We start from the raw sequence: 20,929 nt of genomic DNA, 5'->3' as shown, positions 1-20,929 counted from the left end.
TAATCTGTAGAGACCGAAGAGAGGGGTTTGTTTTAGATAAATCACAAGAAAGGTCCTGAATAGACCTGAGAAATGGCTACGTGTTTTCTAAGGTATCAAACAATACCTCCCTAAGGGAGAGTATTGAATCACTGTTGCTTCACCAAACATTCTTGTTTAGAAAGACAGGGGACTGGACCAGAATGTACATTCACAGACATTTTCAATGAGAGGTGACACTCCCCAAAAGGCGTAAATCCTGTTCAGGCACACTCTAGAGGGGTGTGCTTGCTTGCCTGGTGTCCTCAATCAGAACATATGTAAGCTGGGTTCAGCTGGACCTGGTATGACTCCTTGATGACACTGAAGAGGTCCTTTAAACGCCAGACTTTAGACAGAGAAAAGGAGGATTAGCTGAGTGGGGCTGATGACCTGTATGCATTTACCAAAGGCATGGAATGCACAGACACGTGTGACAATGTACACGTGTCGTCTGAGTATGAGCGTATTATGGTTTGGGAGTCAACTACCAAATCTTGTAGTTCAGGGTCCCAGGAATGGTTAGAAAGGTATTTCCCTTATTCGTTCAGGCTTCTTCTTTTTTTTTTTTTTTTTCTTCTGGGTGTTTCTGCAGCATCTTCTCCTTGTCTTTTCTATCTTCAATACTCTCCAGAGACCAGATCCTCATGTATATCTCTCTGGGCCCTCAAATGCCAAAACCATACTCTCCTTCCTGGTAGCACCCTGAGGGGGTGGCCTCATTCTGGAGAAAGCTACATGGCAAGTTGAAGGAGACTGACTGGGTAAAGCCCCCGTGCCGCTGCCAGAACTGCTGCCACAAAGGGACATGCGTACCTTGGGAATAATTAATAGAGGCCAGTTGCTATTAACTTTAAGGATGTTCCTTATGCCTTGATCCTATGTACAACTCTGGAATCTTTGGAGAGCAGCAAAAAAGCCTGAGATTGAATTTCCCTCTAATCTGACAGGAGCAGAAATTAACGTTTTCTTTCTTTTATTTTTCTTTTTGAGGCAGGGTCTCTCTCTATTGCCCAAGCTGGAGGGCAGTGACACGATCACAGCTCACTGCTGCGTCGACCTCCTGGGCTCAAGCAATCCTCTCACCTCAGCCTCCCAAGTAGCTGGGACTACAGACATACACTACCATGCCTGGCTAATTTTTTATTTTTTTGTAGAGATGAGGTCTCACTATGTTGCCCAGGCTGGTCTTGAACTCCAGGCCTCAAGCAATCATCCTGCCTCAGCCTCCCAAAGTGTTGGGATTACAGGTGTGAGCCACTGTGCCCAGCCTTTCATTCTTTTTTTTTTTTCTTTTCTTTTGTTTTTCTTTTTTTTTTGTTCTTTTTTTTTTTTTTTTTTGTTATAAGACCTTGCTCTGCCACCCAGACTTGAATACAGTGGCACAGTCATGGCTCACTGGAGCCTCTACCTCCTGGGCTCAGGCGAGCCTCTTGCCTTAGCCTCCCAAGTATCTGAGCCTACAGGCATGCACTGCCACACTTGGCTAATTTTTTTGATTTTTAATAGAGACAAGGTCTCACCATGTTGCCCAGGCTGGTATAGATCTTCTGAGCTCAAGTGATCTTCCCATCTCGGTCTGCCAAAGTGCTGGGATTACAGGTATGTCATCCTACCTGGTCAGAAATTAACTTGATTGAAAGAAAAGAAAAGCTTTTGATATGCTAGCATTTTTGCATGCATGCTTTTGCATGCTAAAGTTTCTATGCCATTTACAGAGATTTCATGGTCTCTTCAATTGCTCTAAGTTGTCTCTGAGGTGCAGAAACTCAAGTACACAGACTTCTCAGCTAGAATTTGTAGCTCTAGCAATTCCTTTGTTTATTGCACAAACCTAGCACGTACCGAGACCAAAAATTCTGCCCCCTTGAAGACCAAGGCAGAGTCTGGAATTCCTTGTGCTTGCCAATGCCCTTTGACGGATGCCCAGCCCCAAACCCCAGCCTGAACTGCAGGAGGAGGATTTTATAGAGACATATTGGACTTTTCCTGCCTGTATATTAACTAAGAGACTCTTCTGTCACTCTTTTTTCCTGCAATAAACTAATATTCATGCCGGTATCTCTAATCACAAAATTCTCTCTTGGCCACTTGCTGCCTCCATGGGGGCAGAAAAGGGAGATCATTTTATTATTCTTCCACTCACCACTATGTGTAGCTCCCACAGTCTTAAAACCCTGAGCACTGTGTCTTCCCAGATGTGTCTATGGAGGTATTCTCAGAAGTCTGCATGTTCCAAACAATGTTTATATGTCATATCAGTTAGGATCCCATTCAGCTGGAATCACAAGCAGCTCACCTCACTGAGCTTCGGCATACTGCTCATCTCATATATGAAATGTCCGGGAGAAGCAGCCCAGGGCTCAGTATTGCCATCGGGCACCCAAGTGATTTCTTCTCTCTGCTCCACTCTCAGCTTGAAGCCTTCACCCTGCTGTGGGTCTCCCCCTGGCCTCAGCATGGCTGGCTGTGCCCCAGGTCTCATATCTGCATTCCAGGCAGAAAGAGGAATGAAGGGGGAAGGGGCAAAGGGATTTCTCCTTGTGAGCTTCTGCCTTTTCATCTGGAAGGGACACCGTCCCCAGGAACTTGTGCCTATATGGCTTTGGCCAGAGCTATATGTCCTCAGCGCACTAGCTGCAAGGGGGACTGAGAAACTGGGTATTTGGGAAATTGGTTTTTTTCAGCTAAGCACATTACCATCACCCCCAAAACTCAGGTTCTCCAAGTATGAGGGAAGGGGAGACTGGAGCTGTTTCTGTCATGTTTGCCTTCAGGTGATAATCTTGAAAATCCCCATAATATAAGTATTTACTGGACTCTATTGATGACCAATATAAAACCAACATAAAGCTAATAGAAATGACTAGTCTTTACAATTGTCACAGCCTAACAAGAGTAGAATGAGAACTGTCTTAAAATGCAAATGGTGCATTTGCATTAAGTAAGGGCCCAATAATCCCACAGCTAACTGAGAGACTGAAGGTCTTGAGAGAGCTTGTACAGAGAAGATCCATGAAAGAAGGAAAACATCACGTGGCAAATGAGATTTGAGAAACTAGGCTGTAGCAATCGGTACCATATTAATGTTGGAGCGAAGAATTCTTCAGTAAATAAATATCATGCATTACATTAAACTACTGCTGTTATTTCTAACGTTATTGGAACAGTAGAGCTATAGGCTCTACAAGAGTTTATAGTTCATTTTCTGTTTCATATATATTTACTTTTAAGCCAACATGGCGAGTTCTCAAAAAGTCTCTTTTCCAGCTGGGCATGGTGGCCCACGCCTGTAATCCCAGCTCTTTGAGAGGCCAAGGTGGGTGGATCATCTGAGGTCAGGAGTTCAAGACCAGCCTGGGCAACATGGTGAAACTCCGTCTCTGCTAAATATACCAAAATTAGCTGGGCGTGGTGGCACATGCCTGTAATCCCAGCTACTCAGAGGCTGAGGAAGGAGAATCACTTGAACCCAGGAGGTGGAGGTTGCAGTGAGCCGAGATTGCACCACTGGACTCCAGTCTGGGCGACAGAGTGAGACTCTATCTCGAAAATATATATGTCTTTTCCTTTAAAGGGGTTTATCACATAATTCTGAGAAACATCAGTTTAATATTTATTTAATCAATCCAATTTTTTTACTTTAATATTTTAATTTATTGTTCTGTGTTTCTGACTCTGTATCGTAATAGCACAATTCCATTATTTAACACTGGCGGTGATACTGCTCATAATTATCAGTAGTGAGCAAACAATAATCAACTGTCTTCAAATATCTTTGATTCTTTGTTTTTTGTGCTGAACTCCTCACACAGCTGTTATATCCAATGCCCCGGCCTTGTCTGTGGTCTTAGCCATCATTCATAGGTGCATGAATATGGTGCATTTGCATTAAGTAAGGACAAATCTCTTCTTTCAGGCAGGACTTTTCTCTTAGTCAGAGGTTAGGTCTGGACTTCGTGTCCTCATACACCGCGATTGATTAAGAAGAGACTCGTTTATTTGCTATGGTGGCCAGTCCCAGATAGGTGCTCAAAGATATTTTCTGAATGACCAGTTGACTACAACCTGTAAATATGACCCTTTGGCCTGCGTGGTAGGAGAATGCAGGTATAGTCCTCTTAAGAGATAAGTTGTATCCTTCAGCTTACAGGTAGACTGAAATAGACAGACTGGGAGACACAGAGTGCTGAGCTCATGCTAGGCCCTTAATAAATATTTTGTTAAGGCCGAGCGCAGTGGCTCATGCTTGTAATCCTAGCACTTTGGGAGGCCAAGGCGGGTGGATCACCTGAGGTCAAGAGTTCGAGACCAGCCTGGCCAACACAGTGAAACCCCTGTCTCTATTATAAATACAAAAATTAGCCAGGCGTGGTGGCATGCGCCTGTAATCCCAGCTACTCCCGAGTTTTTGTTGTTGTTGTTGTTAAATGAATGAATGTAGAGATATGACCCAGACAAAAACAGATAAAATTTGCTTTATTGATTTGATCGGACAATGAATATCTCTTATATCTGAGCTGTGTGTAATTCCTCGAAACCTGGCAGATAGGTAAGGGCGATTGTCCAGAGGAAGTAAAGAAGGCCAGGCGGAATTAGGAGACACTCAGAGCAGATGGGCATCCTTCTGTGTGTCCTCCACATGCTATTCCAGGGGCCAGCTGCCTTCCTCATGTGGTGGTCCCAGGGCTCCAGACTGGGGTGGAGAAGGGGAGGCCTGAGGACACATCACGCTGCATGGTCCTGCAGAGGCGGACAAGGGGTCTGCTTTTTCTAGAACCAACCGTAGTCACTGCTGGGGTCCTCTTTATGGTGTACTCTAGTCCATGACCTGGGGATGATAAATAACCCTGGTGGATGGGTTTAATGGAGGCAGGAAACACTCGTTCTAGGGAGGAAGAAAATGGTTTGCTTTTAAGACTCTGTTCTTCCCTTAACCCTGGTGGTTTGTAATTTATCACTGCTGCCCAGCCTGTTTCCCTGGCTCTGGGAGTCTGCTAGATATCACTGTTTTCTTCAGATCCTGATACTGACGATTAGAGATTAATACTTTCCAAAAATGTGGACGTCATTTAGGGGGGAAGAAAACCCCCCCCCTTTTTTTTTTAGATGGAGTCTCGCTCTGTTGCCCAGGCTGGAGTGCAATGGCACGATCTCAGCTCACTGCAAACTCTGCCTCCTGGGTTCAAGCAATTCTCTGCCTCAGCCTCCCGAGTAGCTGGGATTACAGGTGCCCACCATCACAGCTGGCTAATTGTTTTGTAGTTTTAGTAGAGACGGGGTTTCACCATCTTGGCCAGGATGGTCTTGAAGTCCTGACCTCATGGTGCACCCACCTCGGCCTCCCGAAGTGCTGGGATTACAGGTGTGAGCCACCGCACCCCACTAAAAACAGCACTTAAAAAAAAAAACTTAAACCATTGAAGTTTAAAGAAAAACGCATTTTGATAAATGTAACTTGGGAGGAATAGTAATATAGTTCTTATTTTTAAAACTTTTCGAGTTAAAGGTTTAAAAGTCAAAAATTTAGCAAGTTTGCGAGCACAGACTTTCCTCTTCCCACACCCTGAGCCTTTTGAGCCATCTCTTGTTCTAAGTCTCTACACGAAATTAAGAAGGTGCTAACGCTAGTGACCTCTCTGGGCCCATGCCTGGTGTGGAGGAAGGAAAGCATCTTTCGTTCTAGAGCAAGAGTGACTGACTTTTCATGGTGATCCACATGATCAGAAATCCAATTGTTTATGACAACAGCGAAGTCCAGAAGGTTCTCCCTCTACTGGTGAATATGAACATGACTCATGCCTGAGTCAGGTACATGTGGACGCTTTCATTCCATTTTCCTCTTGTCAGCATCCTTCAGAATGCTCTAGTTTCATGGTGTCATTTTAGCAGAATTAAATGTGAACACCTCAAACTGTATCATGCATTACTTTCGGCTTTACTCACACTTACAAACTGATCCAAAGCTGTGGATTTGCATCTTGGAGTGGGGTCAGGGCACAATGGCATCAATGACCGGCAAGAATGAACGAGGCTTTAATGACCTGCCCAAGTTGGCTAATCCTGCAAGCCGCCACTTGTTAAAATTTCAATATGCACTTAATCCTTAGGTCAGCATGGCCAAAAAGGACCAGCCCTTCCCCCTCAAGCGGCAGGTCAGAAGCAGAAAGCTTGACTTTTAGATCAAATGTCAGTGAGAAGAAGCCACAATGTGGGGTCCCCCAGATGACCTCCTTTTCTTTCTGATCAGGCTGACCAAAAATCACAGATTGCCTTGACCATTCTGTGACCCAGCCAGCGGCAGGTTTTCCCCAGCAGGCTTGAACTCAAACCAGGGCCTTGAACACTCCCAGGCACTAACAAAGGTATCTAGGTTGTTGCCCAAAACATTGAAAGAAACTGGCTCCAGCCCTGAGTCAAATTCCCTAAACCCTCATATAAACTCCATCCCCTGACCCCCTCGATACAGACATGCCTAGACAGAACAGCCCTTTTCCCTCCCTGTCGGCAGGGAGGATTGCTGCAGCCCTCTGTAAGTTCCCCTAATAAATGCTTTGAATTGATCACCCTGACATCTGAGCTTCTTTCTTTGGAATCCCAATTGGCCCCATCTCTGGAGGGTTTGGGCCACTCCCGGTGGGAATTCCCCTGCTGCTGCTTTTGTGATGATTCCAGCTGCGAGTTTGGTGAGATGAAACACGCAGGGCTGGCATGGAATTCTTTTGTCTCCTCTCGTAGAAACAACAGGGACCCTCAGAGACAGAAAAATACCCAGAGCTCCTCTTTGAGAGCTGGTACAAACTGTCTCTTTGGTATAAAGTAGTGGTGGCTCATAAAAACCCACTCGATTTTCGTTCTAAAAAAATCTTCTGCAGAACTTCAGACTGGGTAGTAATTAACACAAGAATGTGTAATTTCCGATATGAGTGGACCACCCAGAAGGTTTCAAATTCATCCACTCCTGTGGTCCCCAGTTCCTTGTTTTCTTAGGAAAGTTTCCTCTTTTACATCCATCTGTACCTAACGGTTCATGCTTTGCTCTGACTCCCACTGTGTCTTACCATGTTTGTGTTCTTACGTTTCTCACTCTCAGCCTCTCTTCCCTTTCTCTCCTTCCTGTCTCTCACAGCTTCCTCTGTCCCCGGTGCTTTCTGCATCTTTTGTGCCAGGTGCTCTTTTCCTTTCCCTCCACTTCTGTCTTTCCAGGAGCCTTTGCAGCGCTCTCTGTGTTGGCTTCCTCACACCTGACGATTTCTTGGGCCTCTGTGCCTCAGCACTCCATGCCCGCCCCTCATCCTCAGATGGCTTTGTTCCCGTGAGGCCCTGAATATTCCCAGAACAAATACTCACCACAATGAAGCCCAATCCAACAAAGAGTGCAACAGTAACCGTGGTTGCAGTCAGGGATATGAGGATAATTCCCATGGGTGTCAGGAGCCTGGTAGGTTTCACTGCTGTGACTGAAGTAGTTCGCAGAAGGTGAATGTCACCATGTTTAGTGATTTCATCTTCTGTGGTCCAAGAGCCTGCAGTGACGGAGTCCTCGGTGGTCCCTGGGCCTGCAGTGACGGAGTCCTCGGTGGTCCCTGGGTCTGCAGTGACGGAGTCCTTGGTGGTCCCTGGGTCTGCAGTGATGTGGTCCTCAGTGGTCCTTCCATCTGCAGTTACATCATTTTCTCTTATTCTTGAGTCTTTAGGGCTGGTCTCTGGGTGCTTAGTGGAAATGCTTTGACTTAATCCTACTAAAAAGTAATTCCATTGAATGTGAATTTGTTGATGGCCTATCCTCATCTGCTCTGCTCAGTATTTTCATAACTATCCTCATTTCCAAATGACACATCTCCTCAGGTAATGTGGTGAGGTTTATTCGAGTTAGGGATCATTTGGCATTTTTGGTTTAATTCTGGTAAAACATATTCCACAAAGAATCCTCTTGCACTACAATATGGATTATCTTTGCTGAGCCACGCCTTTCGAAGGCCTGCTCACCCAGCTTTGACTCTGTCTTTTCCAGGTCTGGTCTCTTTCCATGGGACACTAAACCTGACGCTTTCTCGAGCTCACTCCTCTCTGAGTTGGTGTTTCAGCAACTGGGGTATTCTGGCTCCATGTTCATAGGTGTCTCCTCTCATCCAGTTGTGCCTGGGGTTCTGGCAAACCAATGAGGCAGAAGTTGTGATTCATGTTAGAGATTACACTCAGGTCATGCTTGGTGTATGATTAAAAATGAGACAGCTGGCCAGGCACCCATCTCAAAAAGGAAAAAAAAAAAGAAAGAGACAGCTTCTGGGTCAGATCTGGGGCTAACATGGTAGGCTTGGAGGCAGGGAAGATTCAAGGTGGTATGGCGGCAGGTTTAGGGGAGGAGTCATGAGGGGTGTGGGTGTGATCTAGTTGGACTGAGGGCAACACTGAGTCGGGTACAAGTACAAAGAAGAGATGAGTCCTCTTTGTCTCCAGCCCTCACTGCCACAGGCAGTCTTCAGAACCTGGGAGTATTTATTCTTAGGAATACATGTAGCCTACATGGCATAAATTTTGAAATTTTGGGACTCTGCCCAAATCTAGTCATCTCTCCCTACTGCTGATGCTCTACATTTTTCTAATAGGGTTCAAGCCTTCCTTCCTTTCTTCCTTCCTTTGTTCCTTCCTTCCTTTCCCTCTCTCTTTTTTTCTCTTTTTTTTTTCTTGAGACGGAGTCTCCCTCTGTCTTCCAGGCTGGAATACAATAGCGTGATCTCCGCTCACCGCAACCTCCGCCTCCCGGGTTCAAGCGATTCTCCTGCCTCACTTTCTCAAGTAGCTGGGATTACAGGCATGCGCCACCAGACCCGACTACGTTTTGTATTTTTAGTAGAAACTGGGTTTCATCATGCTGGCCAGGATGGTTTCAAACACCTGACCTCAGATGATCCACTCGCCTCAGCCTCCCAAAGTGCTGAGATTACAGGCATGAGCCACTGCACCTGACTGTTACTTTGTTTTTCTTCTCTCTTTTTTTTTTTTTTTTTTTTTTTTGAGACGGAGTCTTGCTCTGTGGCCCAGGCTGGAGTGCAGAGGTGTGATCTCACTCACTGCAAGCTCCACCTCCCGGGTTCACGCCATTCTCCTGCCTCCGTCTCCCGAGTAGCTGGGACTACAGGCTCCCACAACCACGTCCGGCTAATTTTTTGTATTTTTAGTAGAGACAGGGTTTCACCGTGTTAGCCAGGATGGTCTCGATCTCCTGACCTTGTGATCCACCCGCCTCTGCCTTCCAAAGTGCTGGGATTACAGGCGTGAGCAACCGCACCTGGACTTTTTCTTTTTTTTTTTTTTGGACACAGGGTCTTGTTCTGGTTCAGGCTAGAGTTCAGTAGCGCAAACATGGTTCAATGCAGCCTTGACCTCCTGGCCTCAAGTGATCCTCCTACCTCAGCCTCCCAAGTAGATAAGACTATAGGCATGGACTACCATGCCTGGCTGATTTGTTTGGTTTTTGTAGAGATGGTGTCTCACCATGTTGCCCAGGCTTGTCTCAAACTCCTGGACTCAAGGGATCCCACTCCTTCCCAGCCTCCCAAAGTGCTAAGTGCTGGCATTACAGGAGTGCCAAATCTTTCATTTCTCAAGGAAAGTTGAAACAAAGAAACTGAAATAAAATGCACAAAATCAGAAGCAGAACATTTCCTTAAAATGGGGTATGAGAAAGACGCTGGGGTCCCTGCTTCCCTGTGGCGGGTGATTGAAGGCAGATAGCAGGGTCCAGAGCTTCCCAAGTTTCACTCACCTATTCTGTACCTTAGCTCAGGACTGGCGCTGTCTGAGTCCCAAGAGGTTCCTTCTCCGGGGACCCTGACTCCATCTCTCCAGGCCCTGGAAACTTTTGCATCCTTCTCACCAAAATTAACTCCCCCACCCCATTCTGAACACCTCAGGAGAAGCTGGAGCAGCAGAAGGGGGGATGTAGCTGGGCATTTTCTTCTCATCTCAAGAGAATCCACACAGTGCTAGCCAGGACAACTTTTCCTCCCCGCTTCTCTCAACCTTTTTCCACCCTGCCCTCCTCCTTCGGCCCACAGTGGCTGTGGGTTTCTATGTGCTTTGCCGAGGGAAGCCAGGGCTCCGGGTCTTACTTCTTGGAGGGAGGAGCAGCTTCTCCATTACCCCCTGTCACTCAAAGGAGCGGTCGGGCAGGGCAGAAGAGGCTGTCACGAGGGGGTCAGGGGCTCTCAGCTTTGGACCAGAGCCCGAAGTCGAGCAGTCACAGGGGATCAAGCCTGTCAGTGTGAGTGCGCTGCTTTCTGATGTGGAGCCTAGTTGAAAACAATCCTCCACCTGGTGTTTCAGTGCTCAGGGAGGGCCTCGGCCTTCCTTCCCACAGGTGGCCACCGTAAAGTCAGGACGACCAAGGAGGGCATAGGCCAGGCCTGCCTGGGGGATGATGCTTGGCAAGAGGAGAGCTGGGTGTCAGAAGGTAGAGGACATTTGGTAAGGACCAAGAGGAGGTCCCCCAACAGAAGGAGAGGAACACTCATAAGGGGACTATAAACACCCAATCTCTCTCTCTCTTAAAGCCTCCCTCTTCGCTCAATCATCCACCCAAATCCTCTCCCTTGGCTTCTCTCCAGCCCACAGATCTCTCTCCTTGCTCCCCCTCCTCGAGTGCCCTCACCCCAGGGAGCTTTCTCAATTACAGCATGTATTAGTCTGTTTTCACGCTGCTAATAAAGACATACCCAAGACAGGGAAGAAAAAGAGGTTTAATTGGACTTACAGTTCCACATGGCTGGGGAGGCCTCAGAATCATGGAGGGAGGCAAAAGACACTTCTTACGTGGTGGCGGCAACAGAAAATGAGAAAGAAGCAAAACCGGAAACCCCTGATAAACCTATCAGATCTCATGAGACTTATTCACTATCACGAGAACAGTAAGGGAAAGACTGGCCCCCATGATTCAATTACCTCCCCCTGGGTCCCACCCACAACACGAGGGGAATTCTGGGAGCTACAATTCAGGTTGAGATTTGGATGGAGACACAGCCAAGCCATTTCACTGCACAAAATTAGTCCGTTTGTGGTGAAGTCAGGCCTGAATGAGAATACCCACATCTTTTCCTTCTTCTCTGACCCTCATCTCTGCCTCGCCCGCCCACTCTTTAGAAGATCATTGTTGGTTCCCATCTTCATTCAGAGGTGTCTCTCACCATTTGTGAGGCTTCTCTCTTTCCCGGTGTCCTTCTAACTAAAAGAGGAGTGTGAAATTGCAGGTGGGCCAGGAACTGTCCCCCTCTTACAAGGCAGCTGATTTCCTGAAAATCAATTTAACGAGTGGCTAATTTGCCAAATTTAATTGATTATGTTAACTACTAGTATTATTTGAATGTATTAAATATTTCCTTCCTTCCTTCCTTCCTTCCTTCCTTCCTTCCTTCCTTCCTTCCTTTCTTCCTTCCTTCCTTCCTCTCTCTCTTTCTTTTTGACAGAGTCTTGCTGTATTGCCCATGTTGGAGCACAGTGGTGCTATCATGGCTCACTGAAGCCTTGATCTCCCAGGCTCAAGTGATCCTTCCACCTCAGCCTCCTGAGGAGCTGGGACTATACGCGTGCACCACCACGCCCAGCTGATTGTTTTTTCATTTTTAGTAAAGACAGGGTCTCACTATGTTGCCCAGGCTGGTCTCAAACTCCGGAGCTGAAGAGATCCTCCCTCGTCAGCCTCCCAAAGTGCTGGGATTACAGGTGTGAGCCACTTCGCCCAGCAACATTTTCAAACATAATATTTAAACACATTCAAAAGTATTTGTATATATTTAGTATAACTCATGAATAGATTTCAAAAGAGTATAGTAAGGAAAATATATGATTTTCTAAGTCAAGAGGTATAATTTGCATATGATAAAATTCACCCCTTTTCATGTACAAGTCAATAGAATTATTTTGGTTTGGTTTCAGAATTTTTAAAACTTCATTTTGAGATAAATTTAGACTTACAGATAATTACAAAAGTAGTTATAGAGTTCCCATATATTTTTCCCCTAGCTTTTCCTCATGTCAATATGTCATATAGTACAATTATATTTATAGAAACTGAGAAATTATATATACAATTATAGAAGCTAAGAAGTTATTGTTGGTACAATACTTTGTTGTTGTTGTTGTTGCTGCTGCTGCTGCCCAGGCTGGAGTGCAATGGCATGACCTCAGCTCACAGCAACCTCCACCTCCCAGGTTCAAGTAATTCTACTGCCTCAGCCTCCTGAGTAGCTGGGATTACAGGTGTGTAATCCTAATGGTGATAGATTAGATTCCTTCTACATTTATTAATTGAAATTCTTCTGTAAGAAAAAGTTGTGGCCGGGCGCGGTGGCTCAAGCCTGTAATCCCAGCACTTTGGGAGGCCGAGACGGGTGGATCACGAGGTCAGGAGTTCGAGACCATCCTGGCTAACACGGTGAAACCCCATCTCTACTAAAAATACAAAAAACTAGCCGGGCGAGGTGGCGGGCGCCTGTAGTCCCAGCTACTCAGGAGGCTGAGGCAGGAGAATGGCGTAAACCCGGGAGGCGGAGCTTGCAGTGAGCTGAGATCCGGCCACTGCACTCCAGCCTGGGCGACAGAGCGAGACTCCGTCTCAAAAAAAATAAATAAATAAATAAAAATAAATAAAATAAAAATAGAAAAAGTTGTGCCCTTTCCCCATTTTATTTATTCAACTATTTGTTTATATCAGTATGGACTCATAAATGTTTATTTTGTTCTGTGAGTTATGATCCAATACTATCGCTATTTATTTTGTTGCTCAAACTTTGGCCACTGGGAGCTCTTTCAGATGGGCTCCAGTGCCGTTTTAATATCCTCCATCCTTTTTTTGTTTTGTTTTATTTTTAAGACAAAACTTCACTGTGCTTCCTAGGCTCAATTGCAGTGGCACCATCATACAGCCTCAGACTCCTGGGTTCAAGGGATCCTCCTGCCTCAGCCTCCTACAAGTAGCTAGGACTACAGGCGTGCACCAGCCCACCCAGCTGATATCTCCATTGCTATTTTGTTTTGTTTTTTGAGACAGGGTCTCATTCTGTTGCCCATGCTATAGTTCAGTGGTACAATATTGGCTCACTGTAATCTCTGTATCCTGAACTCAACTAATCCTCCCATCACAGCCTTCCAAGTAGCTGGGACAACAGGTGTGTGCCACCACACCCAGCTAATTTTTTTTTTTTTTTTTTGTAGAGACAAAGTTTTGTCATATTGCTCAGGCTGGTCTTAAACTCCTGGGCTCAAGCAATCCACTTGCCTTGGCCTCCCAGAGTGCTGGGATTACAGGATCAAGCCACTGTGCCCAGCCTTTCTATCCGTGGGTTTGTCTGTGTGTGTGTGTGTGTATGTGTGTGTGTGTGTGTGTGTGTGATGGAGTTTCGCTCTTGTTGCCTAGGCTGAAGCGCAATGGTGCGATCTCAGCTCACTGCAACCTCTGCTTCCCGGGTTCAAGCCTCAGCCTCCCAAGTAGCTGGGATTACAGGCACGTGCTACCATGCCCAACTAATTTTGTATTATTTTAGTAGAAATAGGTTTCTCCATGTCGGTCAGGCTGGTCTCCAACTCACAAACCTTAGGTGATCCCCCTGCCTGGGCCTCCCAAAGTGTTGGGATTACAGGCGTGAGCCACTGCGCCTGGCCCTCTCCATCCCTTTTAAAAACACTTTCTTGCATTCTGGTATTACAAGATGCTTCATGCTCATTTTGCATTTCCTCCATCCGGGCCTTGGAATCAACTATTTCTCCACAGAGCTCTGGCTCTTCTTTGTATTAGAGAATAATATTTAGAAACCAAGATTTGGGTACTAGGTGTGCTCATTCATAATGGGTGTCACTGCTTCTTGCCCCCACTGAAGTTAGAGCTAGGAAATGTATGTATGTATACTAACTCATGCATAAACACATGTCTGTATTTATTTCTGTAATTATCTGTCTGTGTATATAGGTTGAATCCCTTATCTGAAATGCTTGAGACCATAAGTGTTTTGGATTTTCGATTTCTTGGATTTCAAAATATTTGTATATACACAATGGGATGAGACCCAAGTCTAAACATGAAATTTATTTATGTTTTATGTATACCTTATACATGTAGCTTGAAGGTAGCTTTATGCAATATTTTAGATAATTTTGTGCATGAAACAAAGTTCGTGTATGTTGATTTGTGGTGTCATGTTGGTGCTCAGCAAGGTTTGACTTTGAAGCATTTTGGATTTTCAGATGAGCATTGCCTAACCTGTGTGTTAAACACAAGTGTGGGTGCATTTTGACACCTCCAGTTTTAATCCAGCAATGTGGGGTTCATTCTAGTCTTTCCCTTTTCTTTATTTGTAACTCCTTTCTCTAACATGGCTATGAATACCTATAAAAATATTTTTTACTTATTTTTTTCAACCTTAATAAACAAATAGTGGTTTCAGAACTGCTAATTCATACCCTTGCCAGAAACACATTTACCAACTACAGTACAGTACAGTTTTTCTGTATTATTATTATTATTGTCTTTAGCGTTATGGTCAAAACACAGTTTTTCTTTTGTTTTTCTTTTTTAAATTTGAGACAGGGTCTTGCTCTCTTACCCAGTCTGGAGTGCAGTGGCACTGCAGCCTTGATCTCCTGGACTCAAGCTATCCTCCCATCTCAGCCTCCTGAGCAGCTAGGACTACAGGCACACCATCATGCCCAGCTAATTTTTAAATCTTTTGTAGAGGCGGGGGTCTTGCTGTGTTACCCAGGCTGATCTCAAACTCCTGGACTCAAACAAGTCTCCTGCCTTGGCCTCCCAAAGTGCTAGGATTATAGGCATGAGCCACCATGCCTGACTCAAAACACAGTTTTTCAAAGTTACTTAGGCCAGCTCCTTCTTCTCCATCCCCTTCACTATGTTTACATGAGTCATTTGTCAGAGTCTGCATTCCATCTTTCCCTCCACATCCTGGTTGATTTGCTGAATTTCCATACCTTAAAAATCACTTTTTGTAGTGTACAGTTCTATGGATTTTGATAAATGATAGAGTCACATATTCGGCATACTGAATCCCTTCATCCTCCTCAATCTCCCGCAATGCTGTTCCTTTAGAACCAACCTTTACTCAACTCCCAAACCCTGGCAACGTGGATCTTGTTTCTTTCCCATAATTTTGTCATTTTCAGAATGTCATATGAAGGGAATCATATAGTCTGTAGCCCTATAATTTTGGATATAATTTATATATTATTCATAAGAATACTATTTGCAATTATTCATCAGTCAAGAAAAAATAATTTTTTCTTGCACATATTTTTAAATAAAGTCTTTCATGTGAAAATTATCATAAATAAATATGTTTATCTTGAGTATTTTCTTAACTGGAAAACATGCTATAAATCAAGAAGACATTCCCCAGTCTCCCTCTGTCTCCAGCCTCCAGCCTGCAGCAGGAGGGAATCACATTGAATATGATTTAAAGAAAATTTAAAAATTCAAAGAATTAGTCATTTGATGAATTAGTTTTAAGAAAATTGCCTAGATAGAGCTTGTTAGATGAAGACCTCCCTGAAACAGGACTTTTAACAAAAGTCACCATAAATTCTGGCATTGGGGATTTTTTAAAAAGTGCTAGGCAGAAATCTCTTGAAATCCACCTTTCTTCTCCTTTTTTTTTTAAAGACAGGGTCTCACTCTGTTACCCAAGCTGGAGGGCAGTGGCGCAATCACAACTCACTGAAGCCTTGACCCCATAGGTTCAAGTTATCCTCTCACCTCAGCTGGGACTACAGGTGTGCACCACCACACCTGGCTAATCTTTTTTAACTTTTTGTAGAGACAGGACCTCACTCTTTTGCCCAGGCTGGTCTCAAACTCCTGGGCTCCAGCAATTTTCCCACCTTGGCCTCCCAAAGTGTTAGGATTACAGGCATGGGCTACCGTGCCCAGCCTCCACTTCTTTTCTTCATTCCCAGTTCCATGTTTTGTGGTCTTAGATTTGTCTATTTGCTTCTTTCTTTGCTGGGACATTACAACACCCTTTTTGGTTTCCAGCCTCTATTTTCTACTCACTCAGCTGATTGAAGTGTTCTTATTTGGGAAAAAATTGTGTCCCACTACACCTTAAAGTGATCTGTTGGCTTTGTGCTGTTAAAGGATGAAATCTGGCCTCCTTGGGGCGGCGTTCAAAGGCACGCATTAGCCCTCAGCCCCAGCTCCCTCTGCTGTGCTCTCCAGCCCCACGGGTCTTCTGATCTTCGCTGGCCGTGCCATGCCTGGTCTTGTACAGCTGTTCTTTTGCCTGGCATTTCCTCTTCTGCTTCTCGTAAATGCCTGCTAACTCCTCAAAATCCAAATGTCACCTTCTATGTGAGTCAGCCTCTCCTCCCCTCATCAAGTTAGATGTTTCCTCCTGTGGTGCTTCCATTTGTACTACTTGATGCGTTGGCCTGTAATTTATGTGTCTCCCTCACCCAACTGTGACCTACAGGGTCATCCTTGTTGCCCTAGCTCCTTGAGACCTCATGCCAAGCAGGTGTCCAGTAAATATGGTGAATAAATAAATGAAAAAATGAGTGCAAAAATGATAATTATTTCACGAAAAAGGTCTGGGGGCTCTTAAAGCTGAAGAGGAGACAATGGATACACTGATAAATATCTTCAAGATATTATTTTAAAACCCTAATATAAAAATAAAAATTTAAAAACCCTAATGTATATTTTTTATTCCTATCGAGGTAAAATTTACAAAAAGTGAAATGCACAGATCTTAAGAATTCAGTTAGTGGAGTTTCTTCATTTTGTTTTGTTTTTTTGAGACAGGGTCTCACTCTGTTGCCCAGGTTGGAGTGAGGTGGCACCATCACAGCTCACTACAGCCTTGACCTGCTGGGCTCAAGCTATCCTCCCGCCTCAGCCTCCCAAGTAGCTAAGTGCACACTAGCACACCCGACTAATATTTGTATTTTTTGTAGAGATGAGGTCTTGCCAAGTTGCCCAGGCTGGCCTCAAACCCTTGGGCTGAAGCAATCCTTTCACCTCAGCCTCCCAAAGTGCTGGAATTACAAGCGTCAGCCACCACACCCAGCTGTTAGCTGAGTTTTGACAAAGGTATTTACCTGTGTAACCAACAGACCAGTTGTTATAGAAAACATTCCTATCACCCAGAAAGTGCCCCCTTCCTAAATATCCTCACCCTCATAGGAGATCTGATCTCCGCCACCATAGATTAGTTTTGCCTATTCTTGAATTTCATGCAAATAAATTGTAGAGTAAATACTCTCTTGCATCTGTTAAAAACAGATTTTGTTGTTGTTGTTGTTGTGGTTTTTGTTTGTTTTGTTTTGGAGACAGAGTCTTTCTCTATTGCCCAGGCTGGAGTGCAGTAGCGCAATCTCTGCTCACTACAACCTCTGCTTCCCAGGTTCAAGCAATTATCCCATCTCAGCCTCCCGAGTAGCTGAAACTACAGGCATGTGCCACCACACCCGGCTAATTTTTGTATTTTTAATAGAGATGGGGTTTTGCCGTGTTGGCAGGGCTGATCTTGAACTCCTGACCTCAGGTGATCCACGCACCTCAGCCTCCCAAAATGCTAAGATTACAGGCATCATGAGCCACCGCACCCAGCCCAAAAACAGTTTTGTTCATCATATTGTAAAATGTTCTTAGAGAAACAGCTTGGTCCTGTTAAGGCTCTCCCAAAGACCCAGGAGAATCCCAGAAGCTGAAGAGACTTAGCACAGGGTGAAGTTGATAAAGCAGAGGCGAGTGATTCACAGGGAGGAAGAATCAGTGGAGTGCGTGTGTGAGAGCAAGTTGCACCAGAAGCCTGGGCGGGACCAGGCCTAAGCATGGTGCTGACACTCGCATGTGTGCCATCTGAGGCCTGGTTTCGAGGGGGCTGCTGATGGATCTAGACCACAGCAGGGCAAGCCAGTCCTGCCCTTGCAAAACCTGGGAGCACATTCTCCCTGCCCAGGACAGCTGCTGGGCTGGGAGCCCACAGGAGAGAAATGAAGGGGTGGCCTGCCCCTCCACACCTGTGGGCGTTTCTCGTTAGGTGGAAGAGACTTGAGAAAAGAAATGAGACACAGAGACAAAGTATAGAGAAAGAAAAGGTGGGCCCAGGGGACCGGCGTTCAGCATGCAGGGGACCCACACCGGCACCGGTCTCTGAGTTCCCTCAGGATTTACTGATCATTATCTTTACCATCTTAGGAAAAGGGAAGTGGCAGGATAATAGGATCATCGTAGGGAGGTCAGCAGTAAGACATATGAATAAAGATCTCTGTGACATAAGTTTAAGGAAAAGTGCTGTGCCTTGATATGCATATGCAAACATCTCCATAAACCTTTTTAGTGCATAAAGAGCAGCATTGCGGCTAGCAAGTCCCGCCTTTCGCCCTAAGGCGATTTTCTCCTTTCTCAGTAAACAGAACATACAATCGGGTTTTATACCGAGATGTTCCATTGCCCAGGGACGGGCAGGAGACAGATGCTTTTCTCTATCTCAACTGCCAAGAGGCTTCTTTCCTCTTACACTAGTCCTCCTCAGCACAGACCCTTCACGGGTGTCAGGCTGGGGGACGATCCGGTCTTTCCCTCCCCACGAGGCCATATTTCAGACTATCACATGGGGAGAAACCATGGACAATACCTAGCTTTCCTAGGCAGAGGTGCCTGTGACCTTTGGCAGTGTACATGTCCCTGGGTACTTGAGATTAAGAGAATGGTGATGACTTTTAACCAGCAAGCTGCCTTTAGGCACTTGTTTGACAAAGCACACCCTGCACAGCCCAAAATCCTTTAAACCTTGAGTCACCACAGCACAGGTCTCACCACAGCAAGGACAAGGTTGGGGGTAGGGTCACAGATTAACACCATCTCAAACACAGAACAAAATGGAGTCTCTTATGTCTACTTCTTTCTATACAGACACAGTAACAGGCTGATCTCTCTTTCTTTTCCCCACAAGAAAGGTGGCAACTCACACCTAAAGCCCAGAGCAGACATGAGTGGCCAGGAAAAGTGGTCATGTCTAGGGTGGCCCCAAAAGCAAGCTTTTTCCTACCTCACAACATGAAAACAGGATCACCTTCCTCCAGTTCATGCTCTAGGCTCACACAGAGGCTGTTTTCCTGCCATGCAACACACATCTGTAAAGACCAGCACCTGCCTTCCCCCATCTCTCCTGACTCCGTTCTTCCATCAGCCCAGAGGCCTCAGGGAGTAGGGAAGGAGTGGGGAAGAAAATGGGACAGATGTGAGGTCTCTGGATTTCACGCTAGGGATTTGAGAACTGGGAGTACAAATGAAAGAGTGTCTTCATGATATAGGAAACCTGTCTTTACAGCAATATATAAGCACACACCCACAGTCTGGCTGTCACATAGAGCAGGTGCACTCATTTAAACATTCAGCCCCAGCGATAGCCTCCTGTTTCAGGTCTGGGAGAACTTAGCAGAAGGGAGGAGTGTCGGGGGCTGGAGCAGAGCTGGGAGGAGCAGCCCTGGGGGCAAGCGAGGAAAATGGAGAACCCTGGTCCTCCCCACCCTGAGGACGGTGAAGTGCCTGCCTTTAGGGACACTGTGTCTCCTCATCAGCTCCATGCCTGAGGGAGAACACTGGTCTCTAAAATCCATTTCAGTCTCACTTGACCCATCTTGGACTCCATGGTATCCTTGAGGGCATGGACCAAGGTTTGGGATGTGAAGATCTTCGGTGAAGAGGTTTCTTAGGCACAGAGAGTTTCTCTAGAAAACAAAAGGATGGATCGTTCAGAGTTATGGCCCTTGTTCAGTGCTCTCCCATCCCATTTGTTCCCCACTCCCCACCCGGATCGTTCAGAGTTACGGCCCTTGTCCAGTGCTCTCCCATCCCATTTGTTCCCCACTCCCCACCCGGCCTCCTCGGCCTCTGTACTTCCTTTGGCCCCTTCTCTCCTCATCAGTTTCCTCTGAACGTGTACCAGCTTTTCTAGCCCTCTCTCTCTTGCTGGTTCTCACCTGCTGTCTGTCTTGCTTTGTCCCTCTCCTGATTTCTCATTCCCTATTAGCCACACAATGACCCTACTCTCTCTACCCTGCTTCCCTCCTCAGTTCCCTGCACTCCCTTCCTCAGAAAAAGGATTTCCTACACATCAGGCACTCACGAAATAAAAGAGACCTGTGAAGAGAATCACAGCCACTGCAACCAAGGCCAGAGTGACTAGGACGACTTCCCACAGCCTCAGCTGTCCGTTAGACCTTCCCTCATTCTCCGGAGGGGCTGCACTTGTGCTGGTGACACTGGAGGTTGCAGTTGTTGTGTTAGTTCCACTGGAAGGTATAGTGGACCTGGGGCAAGGCGTTTGTAGTGATTTCACTGGGAGGTGTGGTTGGTCCAGGAAGGGTAGTCACAGTAATTCCACTGGCAGGTGTGGTTGGTCCAGGGGGCATGGTCACGGTGATTCTGCTGGATAATGTGGTTGATCCTGGAGGGGTAGTCACGGTGATTCCACTGGAAGGTGGGGTTGATCTAGGGGGGATGGCCGTGGTGATTTCACTGGAAGTTACAGCTGATTAAGAAAGGGTGGCTGGTTGGCTCCATTGGAAATTTGGTTTTGTTCGCTGCTACGGCTACTATGAGTAATACTAATGATAATAATAATGGCTGTCATTTAAGAATGCTCACTATATTCCAGGCACTGTGCTAAGTACCACATATAAATTAGTACTCAAACCCTTTCAATACATCCTTGAGATAGAAACTAATATTACTCCCATTTTATAGACAGGTAAATTGAGTTTTAGAGAAGTTAAGCAGCTAGTTCCAGGTCAGACAGTTAGTAGGTAGTGGAACAAGGATTTAAATCAAGGCAGTCTGACCCCAGAGCCAGCCCCTAAAGCCCTTAACCCATGCACTATTCCACATGCCAGGTATGGG

At 45.7% G+C, this 20,929-nt stretch overlaps 1 protein-coding gene across 1 annotated transcript; it reads right to left on the bottom strand.

Moving 5' to 3' along the window:
• Nucleotides 1-685: 685 nt before the first annotated feature.
• Nucleotides 686-9,986, bottom strand: LOC111527866 (protein PBMUCL2-like). Its single transcript, XM_023194407.1, has 3 exons — nucleotides 9,788-9,986; nucleotides 7,369-7,760; nucleotides 686-811 (listed from the first exon to the last, which is right to left on the bottom strand). Exons 1-3 carry the CDS (start codon nucleotides 9,984-9,986, stop codon nucleotides 686-688), a joined length of 717 nt encoding a protein of 238 aa, XP_023050175.1.
• Nucleotides 9,987-20,929: the final 10,943 nt, after the last annotated feature.

The sequence above is a fragment of the Piliocolobus tephrosceles genome, chromosome 5, assembly GCF_002776525.5.
Source record: "Piliocolobus tephrosceles isolate RC106 chromosome 5, ASM277652v3, whole genome shotgun sequence".
NCBI lineage: Eukaryota > Metazoa > Chordata > Mammalia > Primates > Cercopithecidae > Piliocolobus > Piliocolobus tephrosceles.
The sequence above is the reverse complement of the archived record's forward strand: the minus strand, read 5'-3'. Positions and strand labels throughout refer to the sequence as shown.

Bases quoted from the DNA above. Each gene is read 5' to 3' on its own strand.
- LOC111527866 (XM_023194407.1), bottom strand. From the start codon at position 9,986: ATGAGAAGAAAATGCCCAGCTACATCCCCCCTTCTGCTGCTCCAGCTT. The intron at 7,761-9,787 runs GTGAGTGAAACT...ATTACTTTTTAG, and splicing joins TGAGCTAAGGTACAGAATAG to TAGGATTAAGTCAAAGCATT. The intron at 812-7,368 runs GTGAGTATTTGT...CCTTTGTGGCAG, and splicing joins TTGGATTGGGCTTCATTGTG to CAGTTCTGGCAGCGGCACGG.